Source organism: Sphaeroforma arctica, assembly GCF_001186125.1.
Source record: "Sphaeroforma arctica JP610 unplaced genomic scaffold supercont1.1288, whole genome shotgun sequence".
NCBI classification, from domain to species: domain Eukaryota; class Ichthyosporea; order Ichthyophonida; genus Sphaeroforma; species Sphaeroforma arctica.
In genome coordinates, this window is record NW_014039270.1 from 6011 (window position 1) to 16145 (window position 10135).

Below are 10135 nucleotides of genomic sequence, written 5' to 3' on the forward strand. Positions count from 1 at the left end.
TATTCTCCGCCATTGCAGGCAACGTTGGCAACATCGTAAAGTCATTTCGGTAGAACAGTCTTTAGTTCTAAAACCAGAGTAATTTCGATAATTTCAATATTAAAAATCAATATCTTCTACCACTTTTAGCACTAGTATGCACGCCGCCATATAAGACGCCGGCACGCCGCCATATAAGGCACTATAAGCAACCCCCAAATCACTCTAGTCAAATATGCTATCCAGTGTAATTGGTCCATGACTTATTATTTGGATGGCTCTATTAACCAGTCCTTCGCTCTACGTACAATCTCACTCGCCCCCGAGCAGCATAAGCATCTACGCCGTCATCATAGGCAACATGGGCAAGATCATCAAATCGTCCAACCACTCCGCTGAGAAGTACCGGCAGGCCATGGAGCGCATCAACAACTACATGTCATACCGACGCATACCACACACCATTCAACAGCGAGCCAGGCAAGTATCCCGGCTACCTGCTGCATGTTTAGTTATTCGCTAGGGTACTGTGGTACCCCCGTTTCACCAGGCTTTGATGTATCCCGAGTGCTTGTGTTGTCTTAACGAACACTTTCGTCGTACCGTCTGGAGAATAGCTGTGTGATAGCCGCCAATTCTTACCGCGCTTTTTCGACTGGTACTGTTCTTGTGTGGGTATATATAAAGGATTCACGCCAACATTAGTCTGTGTACTCAGCAAAGCTAGAGACCAGCCATTTGGTGCAGACATGCAGATGACCTGGGTCATAGCAGGCGAATATATCCCATATTGCGCGAGCACTCATTCATATGCATAACGCACACAAATATAAGAAGGTTTAGATAGACCAACACATTCGGGCCACGGTGGCGAGTAGCCATATAGCAAGGCCAGTGAATGAGCGCCAGAGGGGAATGTTACGAATGTTACCCTTGCGTGTTGGAGTGGTTTTCTCTTCTTGTTTGAGAGCCACCTTGGTGTCACTGCACGGAAGCACGTGCGCTCACACGTGCTGACTTTGCTTTATACTGTATGGTTCCTTTATTAGGCAATACTTTGAGTTTCTGCACTCGAGACAACGCGGATACGAAGATGAGACCATCCTGAAAGATTTCCCGTCGCATTTGCGCACGGAGATTTACCGCCATCTGTGCCACGATGTGGTGTTGAAGGTGCCCATGTTTGCCAACAGTTCAAAACCCTTTATCGACCAGATGGTATGTTCAGTGCGCTTGGGTTGTGTCGAATGCATTAGTGGCGTGCTTGTCAACAGTCCATGTCCCTATATCGATGGGTAGGTACGTTTCTTGTTTGGACTGTAGTGGTTGTATAAGCGTGTTGGGTATGGTAAAGGTTGCTTGTGATCGCCAAAATTGCAAAACCTGTTTAGTAGGGCTTCTGCAATGAAGCCATTTCCAGAAACTTCGTTCTAGAATCAAGCTCGCCTCGTCAGTACTTAGAAGGGCTCGTGGAATAACGTTTTCGTATTGTACCTTTCCTATGACAGGTAACGCATCTCAGGCCTCAGATATATTCACCCGGCGACTTCGTTGTGCGCATTGATGAGCCGGGCAAAGAGATGTTCTTCATCAGCAAAGGGAAAGTGAAGGTGCGATGTGGTAATTTATATCTATGTATATTTGTACATGCTTTAGTAAGCACGGTGTATAGACTGAGATAATCATGCATCTGAGAATGGCATGAGCATACTTGGATTTTATCTTTATCTTTGCGATACTTCTGTTCTTTTCGGTCTTCGTAATGATTACTATATTTCCGTTTCAACTCAGCATGAGAATCAGGCGCTAATTGTAGCTAGTTCTGTTTTGATGTTCATTGTACTGACTTCTGTCGACCGTCTTTCCATTATTTTGTGGTCTGATGTTTCTCGCCATCTTGCTCTCTCCACATGCGTTACCTCAGCCACGTCCATATCTAAACTGAACTGCCTTGCCATTCCTCACAAACTTCTACCCTGGTCTCATGGTAATATCTCCCCGTCATACTCCCCCTTTAACCCAGTCTCCGATCACATGTTTCATTTATTTCTCGCCTATTAAAGTTTTGAACAGTCCCCATGTTGATCATCCACCGCACTCCTCCCAACAGGTCGTGAACAGAGTCGGAGCTTCGGTGGTAGAGCTCGGCCCTGGAGACTTCTTCGGAGAGATTGCTGTGGTCTCTCACACCTCGCGGCGAGTAGCCTCAGTTGTTGCTGTCTCCTTCTGTGGTGTGTGGGTGTGGGTGTCAAGCACATCGCCTCGTTCATGTATTCAATTTGCAGTGCATATAGGCGGCTTCTTGGGAAGTAGCCTTAGTCGTTGCCGTGTCTTTTTGAGTTATTTGTGTATGTTTATATCCATCTGGTTGTATTGCATGTGTTCAGCTCTGTGGTGTGTGTTGATCATACCCGCCACGGTGTCTTTTCATATTCCTGCAGCCTATAGCACCAGTGGACGGATCTTACAGTGACTTGCCTCGGGGTTTGAACTGCCCTTCGGTGGTGTGTGTGTATGTATAGCGGAGCCAACGTGCTTTTATCATACTTTTACGGGGAGTTATTGTGTTACTTACTATTCGGACTTTAAGCGTGTCTGTATCTCTCTACGGACATCGTTTTATTGTCACACTCTCTCCGCAGATGTTTCGCGACATTAACCTCACACAGCGTGTTGTCGGTTTACCCAGATGAACTGCACTATGTCTGAAGTGGTTGCTGCTTGTGTGTTTCCATACAGATCTGTTTGTCCTCAACAAATCAAATCTGGACGAATTGCTTACCGAATTCCCGGACGATGCTCACGAGATTAGCCACGTCGCCCGACAGCGCTTGAGAGCCACCAGGTGTGTTTTGGTACCAGCGACAATGTCGTTAAAATAGAACCACAATCTGTTCAATTTTGGCGGCGCCGATTCCAATTTTGACTCGTCGGATCATGACAGAGCAGAGTGGTGTAGTGATTGGCCTCAAGGTGTTTTGTCCCTCGTTGGAATATTTGATTTTCCGCTCGGAACGCTTTTTACGCATTCGTCGCAGTTGCATAACAAAACGATCCACTATGGAATATCGTGGACTCGACTCTACGACTTTGCCTCGATAGCTGAGATCCTATGTTCTATATCTCACATCTTATTCCATCTATTCACGAATCTATTGTGCCACATGTTTCATCCGCATCAGTACCGCACACATGAAGGAAGCGGCCGACAGTGCTTCACAGATCTACCGGCGCTTGTTCGGAGAGCCTCCGTCGAATAGTGTGTATGTCAACCGTATTCGTGTGTTTGCGATTCGTAGCTGGGTATCTGTGTCCAATATACATTTTATTCCACTAAGTGTCTGACATAATCTTTCAAGAATAGTTACAATCTTGTGATGTACTTGACGATGTTGATAAAGCTTCGATGTGGTAGTTACGGCTACGCCCGGACTCAGATGTGTCCATGCGCGCTCTAAACAAGGCCTGCACCACCTTTTCAACCCTCTCTCCTTGCCACTCCCTCAGTCCCAACATCGGTTTTCCGGATGGTAGGAGAATGACGGTGCACAATGGACAGCCTACGACGTATGTTCGGTCTCCCTGTCTGTGGGGCTCTCAAACCGTCTTGTTCATTAAATCTTGTGGATGGCTTGTTATCGTTGTCATGTATTCTGCTAGGCGGTGGGTGCGAGCATTCAATTACTGCTCGTTAATAAGAATTCTAAATGTGAATTTCTTCTGAGGCCGCTCCTTATTCCTTGAATCTTGGAATACTGGTATTACAACTAGCGCTCGCCGTTGTCATATTCTTATCCGAATAAACACTCGGTATCCACTACCACCCCTCACATCTCTCGAACGACACATTATAACATATCATACAGTCCAAGGCCGTCGTTACAGTTCCCAGATTCGCCCCTAAGAACCCCAGCTAGCCTTCCGTATTTGGCCAGCGGGTTGGACAACAGAAATTTCACCCAGTCCCCATACCAGCCTATGGACCCCACTAGCGAGGAAGACGACGAGTCCGAATATATATATGATGCACATGAGCTGCATCAACCCGAGCCCTTTGGCGGGGAGACCGCGTTCGCCAGCGCCGGCGACATGGTGGACGAGAAAACCTCAACTACTGACGAGAATATATATGGACAGACACGCAATGAGCACTTGGAGAATGCGTCGCTGACCAGAAGCTCACTATCGCCGGAGAATCTGAGAAGGCTCGAGGCCGCAAACAACAGCAGCTTTCATGATTCGGTGGGAATGGGATCCCGGCCGAACACACCGTCACACATGGATGCTAACGAGCTCTCCACACCGAGCACAGATCAGGAGACATACGCTCACTCAAACACACTTGAACCTAGCATACCCAATACACATCAGGCTCAAAAGACGCAGCCTTCTGCGCCTATTACACACCAGGGCACATATGCACAACCAACTACTCTTGAGCTAAGCTCGCCCAATACAGTCCAAAGCCCAACTCGACCTACGGATACACCTCCGCATCTTAATCTCAACTGGCTCACAACGGCGGCCGAGCATGCGGCAGCCATGATCTTCCAGAAGAAGAACCACCGCACACGCGGAGAAAGCTGCAGCAGTCACAACAGCGAAGGTTCCACACACAATCTATCGCCTCTGCACGCAGGTATCTCGTCTCCGTTGAGTATGACCGCTATGGCTAAGCGCAAGTCTGCTATGACAAGTAAACCCGCTCCAATGTCCCCTAGGCTCTCTGGAAGGCCCGTGCAAACTCTATCTTTGCCGAGAGTGCAGGGCCCCTCGCGACAGGTACAGAATCAGTTGACTGTACAGCAAACACGAACAGTGGGTGCGCCAAGCACTGACGACTCTGAAGTAATGGCGAGTGAAGGGGGGGGGTGGAGGGTGATAGGAGAGTAGTTAACACACCACCGGTTCTAACGATGCAGTCCGGTGAACCGCAGGCACAACAGCCGTTGCAGAAACTGAAGCTGGCACAAGCACTCGAACAAGAACAGGCTCAGGCGCAACCACACCAACAGACACCGCCACCCACACACCTACACGAATTTAGCAAGCGGGGGATGCGCACCCGCGCCATCAGTATGGACCGGCTGCAGCCGAGTCCGAATACGAGTCCTCTGACCACTCGCTCACGGCCGGTCCATGCACATCGCACCAAGAGTGGCGGGCTGGCAACCGACCTTCTGGGCAGCACGCACCGAAGCTCTGGTTTTGGGACATCCAATGTGTCGCCCCGGGGTCACTTGCCAAAGAAGCCGGGCGGCCTTCATGCTGCATTTAGTCCTGGGCTTCACCCCAGCGATGGCTCTACGAGCGGGAGGGGCTACTTCACGGCTTTAAGTGCGGACAGCCTGACCAGCTCCCACCATCTCGCCAAAGGAGCACCGAAGGCCGGCTTTAGCGGCTTTGCTAGTCTAGATGGCCCTAGTTCTGGGTGCGATTCATCGCCAGTACCAGGGCCGGGCCCGCGCGTGTCAAAAGACAGTGTGCTGTGGAACCACAGAGCAGCAACCGGTGGTAGAAGCCACAGTACTATTAGTATCCAAACACATGAGCCTACCCCGCCGCCGATAAAGCGCACGTCTTCAGCTTCGAATCGTTTGGGCCTTCGGCACACTAGCGCGGACTGGTCTCCGCAGGAGAGCATCGTTGTGACCTCTGCGCCTGTGCAGGACGACGGCCTAAGCTCCGATGCCGATTCAAGGGTAAGTTGGCCGGTTTGCGAGCCAATGGGCTTGAGTTGTATTTGGGTCAGATGGTAAATGTTTAGTGCGTGAAGATCGCTTTGAACTCAGATACCAAGGCACGCGTCAGTCAGCCAGTCTACACGATATGTGAAATGGATTGTTGCTGGTATGGTGATGCTTATGCGTACATGCACGATTATTTGAGTGTAAAGCGATAACACGTACAATTCATGTACTCGGAAGACTCGAAAAATGCAAGAGTTTGTACTCAGAGAAACCATGATATGCTCAAGATCATATGCGTACCTGATATTTCAATCTGTATCGATTGCAATGAATTGGTGCCAACTTATATACTTCTTCATTGCTCTTGATTGTGTCTATACAAGGTCCTTCATTTTGTATTTCAATAGATCAGGGTATATACAAAGCCTTTCCTAATTGCTGAGACCTAGTTGTACACACTACTGCTTGTGTTCAGAGAGAATGAGTCGATTTTCCCTCTCGCGTCCATCGGTAAATTGATGGGCTCTCCGTTCCTATATCTGGGTCAGATGTGATTACATACTGCAGCCAAACGGCCATGCGTATTGGCATGTCTTATATACAACATTAGAGCTTGTGTGTAGTGTGCTCGCAATGGTTTCTGTCGCTCATCGTGCTTCACTCTTCTGTATAATTGCGCATGTTGTGGGCCAATCCGACGTGCAGGGCAGTGTACGCAGTTACCGGCTCGAGAGTCCCAGGAGGCAAGACAGCTATTCTATCGAGGATAAGGATAACATGCTAGCCCGGGCCGGGATCATTGATTCGACAGAGTTGCACAGGCCGTAAGTTGTTAATATTGTGTGCACTGTAGTGGATTTAGAGTACTAAGGTGTTCTACGTATGGGGTTTGGCGTATTGACCTCATTCTATTTGTAGTGGTCTGCTCGTTGCTTTGTTTGGTCCAAGCCTCCATCTTTCGTCTCAGTACACATTCCACAAGCACACGACTGCGCTTACGTCGGAGTCAAAAACAAGAAGTTCGGTCTCTCTGTGGTAGTCAAATGTCGCAAGTCTAAGCCCGTGGAGGTAAATTGTCGCGAGTATAAGAAGCCACATGCCCATACTCACTTCCATCACATCCAAAGCCTCTCCTGTGCAAACATACCATCCCGCAATAGCCCCGGCGTAGGTATAAACTCAGTACGTGGGCCTACATCACCCTGCACGCACGGTGTATTTGACCTGTGCTCGTTCTGGTGGGTACGGCAACTGCGTCTCGATTTACTAGACATTTGGTTCCAGATGGACTGTCGACAGTTCCTTCCCGTGGCGGTACAGTGTCTATACCACCTCCAGGCTTCATCTAGTGGGCATATCTCACGCACCGCTCTCTCCATCGTCACGCGATCGCTGACCTGTCATTCTGTTTAAACTGGTCGTTTATCCATCAGTTACTCACCAGGCCTGCACAGACGCACAACTGTTCGAAAGTAATATTTCAGCCATGCCATATTTACATGAACTATTTCTCGACATATGTATTGTGCCGATCATCCGACCGCATATCTCCAAATCGGCGGTGACCCCAATATGAGCCATACGCATACCTCAGACCACTCATGGTAACCATTCCGCACCCGCTCCCCTAGCCAAGCCAAACCAACCCATATCGATACCTATTATACAGCAATCTTTCAACTCCACTCACAGTCCACATCACTCACGCAGTGCATGCAGCCCTAGATCTTACCGGTCCCGTGCCTATTCGCTATCGCCTCGCCCGTGCGCTCAGACTCCCGGGGCTTTTCGTAGTAAAAGCAAAACACCGATGTCTTCAATTGTGCTCAACCGGGCACACAGCTCACAGGCTGAAGACAAGAGGTGGGTCTACTATAGTCAGGCTGCTATAGAGCGCTCTAAGTACTGCTCGTGGAGATAGAGAGTGGTGTCTCTTGAGTGTCTCAACTAGTATGTATTCTAAAATATATCTCTGGATACTAGTGCAATCGATATATGTATATATATGTGTGTGTGTGTGTGTGTGATGTTAATTTGCAGAAGTCATACTATGAGAGTACATTGTATGCCACCTGTGTGACCGTGTGTAGTGCTGTGATGTCGATGCTGTGTTTACTGTTGTCTGGTGTTGCTGTCCTGTGCTGTATTCCCTTGTCGTGCATTGGCACTGTCTTGTTTTACACATTCAAATTGATGTACATCCAAGAAGCTGCGATTAACATGTGTGAGAACATCAGGATATCCTAGCATCTTACGAGGTAGGATATAGATGCCAATTGCGGATCAATAGAGTCTCCTATATTCTGGTTCACATAGGCAACACGTTTCTCACCTCTCACCTACATGCCCCGACAAGCACTACACGCTATACTATACACGCCGAAGTCCACACACTTGTAACGCACACCACCTACTTCCCCAGTGCTAACGCTAGCGAGGCAGATTCATCGATACCCAACTCGTCATCGCCTAGTCATGCGAGATCGGTGAGACGAAGGAACATACGATCGCTCAGCAGCATGCCCTCGGATGGGGCTTCGTCGCCTGGGTACGTTTTGTTGACTGCGTTCTATGTGCGTATTTGAGGTGCTATTATTGGGCTTTGTTAACTGTATTCTATGTACGTACATGTGTTATTATTGGGCTTTGTTGACTGTGTTCTATGTACGTACATGTGTTATTATTGCGCTTTGTTGACTGCGTTCTATGTACGTACATGTGTTATTATTGCACTTTGTTGAGTGTGTTCTATGTACGTACATGTGTTATTATTACGCTTTGTTGAATGCGTTCTATGTACGTAGATGTGTTATTATTGCGCTTTTTGAGTGTGTTCTATGTACGTAGATGTGTTATTATTGCACTTTGTTGACTGTGTTCTATGTACGTACATGTGTTATTATTGGACACTATTTGGATTCTGTAGTGCGTTTCCGTGCCGTTGTTATTGGATACGTTGTTGTTTGCCGTTTGTCATGAATATATGTATGTACTCGTTCTCTTACCATATGATCTGGTTGCGTATATATACATACTGTTGCGTATGGGTACGAATCGATTGCTGTGTGCTGAGTCTGTATTCTTACTACTGCTATTGGGTACATTTCACATTCTGTGATGCATGTGCCGTTCTTTCTGTTGTCATGGATTCAAAGCGGTGGCTGTGTGTGAGGTGTTTGTTTTTTTTTGTGTTGTATTGTTCAATTATACGCAGGAGATTTATACTTGGGCCTTCTCTCCTCTGGCACTCTTGTATTGAGTGATATATTATTCGCAGGGGATGGTACTGGGTTGTCTCTGTATATCCCACCTCATTGCCACTCTTCACTATACTTACCTTTCTTTCCCTATCCCTTTCCCATCCATACACACCTCTCCCCCGCACATCCTTAATTTCTTCTCCGATGTGGTTTCTGCTGTGCCTGCTGAGCAGCCTGTCGCGTCGTCAGCGGATACTAGACTTGGCCCAAAGTATCAAACAGCAGGTATTGTCTGCCATGTTTTCTTGTCCGAAGCCCCTTGTGTTAGTATAATGGCCATTGGCCCGTTCATTGTTTGTTGTTGATTCATAAAATTGTAGATGAAAAACCTTTAAATGGCAACCATCGAGGATTTTGTTTAGTTTTCTCGAGGATCATGTCTGCTATATTTGCCCCACACATATGTGGCTGTGTCTGAATGTCATCCACACACAAGGCTGTGTCTGGAGGTAATACTAACGTACCCCCATCCTCAGCAGATTCCGGACTCAGGGTCGGGCAGTGTTGTCGACGCTCTCGGTGCTCTCGAGGGGAATATAACGTCTCTCACACCCGAAGATCGGGAGCAGGCTCTGGTGCTGCTCGGTAGGCTGACAACCACTCTCACCCGCAATAGAACACGCAGCGCCGACGCCGAGTTCCAGCCACACGCGAACAATAGTATGAACCAGGCCCTGCGAGAGGAGGATGTAGATAAAGAGCTTAACGCCAGCACTTCGAAGCGATTGCCTTCGCCTCTGGTACAGCGCGAGTCGCCGTCAATGCGGAAGCCGCTGTCCAATGTTGGGACACGCGCGAGTGGCAATACAGCCGAAGAAAAGGGCAGCAAAGCGGAACAACCTGTCAAGACTGACAAAGTGAATGCACCTTCTGTGGAGGTGTTTGCCGTTGATTCGGAGTCGCCTCCAAGCAAGATAAAGATAGTGCTTGGATACAGCGACGATGGACTCGCGCTCAAGTATGGGAGTGGCAAGCTGAAGCATTCGAACTCAGATTCCCAGCCGTCAATGAGTTCGGCTATGATTGATGCGCTGCCGGATGCGCGTGATCTGCGTCGCTTAAGGCCCGTGAAGTCAAGCCCAGTCCCTGGGATACGCGAAAGAGAGAACAATAGACGGCCCTAGTGATAGTCAAGAGTAGGCATGGGCCTATGTCTCTGTGGGTGTGAGTCCGGGCCTTCTATACTTGCGAATAAAATGAAGATGA

General features: G+C 48.4%; 1 protein-coding gene across 2 annotated transcripts in view; it reads left to right on the forward strand.

The window, feature by feature from the left end:
* Positions 1-10135, forward strand: part of SARC_10540 — a gene marked incomplete at both ends in the record, with an annotated part of 15541 nt that extends 5406 nt beyond the window's left edge. Inside the window, 14 exons of one of the 2 annotated variants that reach the window (XM_014295413.1) lie at positions 310-459; positions 1029-1197; positions 1488-1589; positions 2090-2210; positions 2719-2824; positions 3162-3242; positions 3487-3546; positions 3885-4827; positions 4902-5681; positions 6375-6493; positions 7380-7532; positions 8092-8217; positions 9103-9154; positions 9409-10135. In XM_014295413.1, coding sequence (XP_014150888.1) covers positions 310-459; positions 1029-1197; positions 1488-1589; positions 2090-2210; positions 2719-2824; positions 3162-3242; positions 3487-3546; positions 3885-4827; positions 4902-5681; positions 6375-6493; positions 7380-7532; positions 8092-8217; positions 9103-9154; positions 9409-10053 — 3607 coding nt within the window. Of the gene's footprint in view, positions 1-309; positions 460-1028; positions 1198-1487; positions 1590-2058; positions 2211-2718; positions 2825-3161; positions 3243-3486; positions 3547-3884; positions 4828-4901; positions 5682-6374; positions 6494-6796; positions 6984-7379; positions 7533-8091; positions 8218-9102; positions 9155-9408 lie in introns of those variants that run through there. The other variant, XM_014295412.1, reaches the window with a different exon arrangement.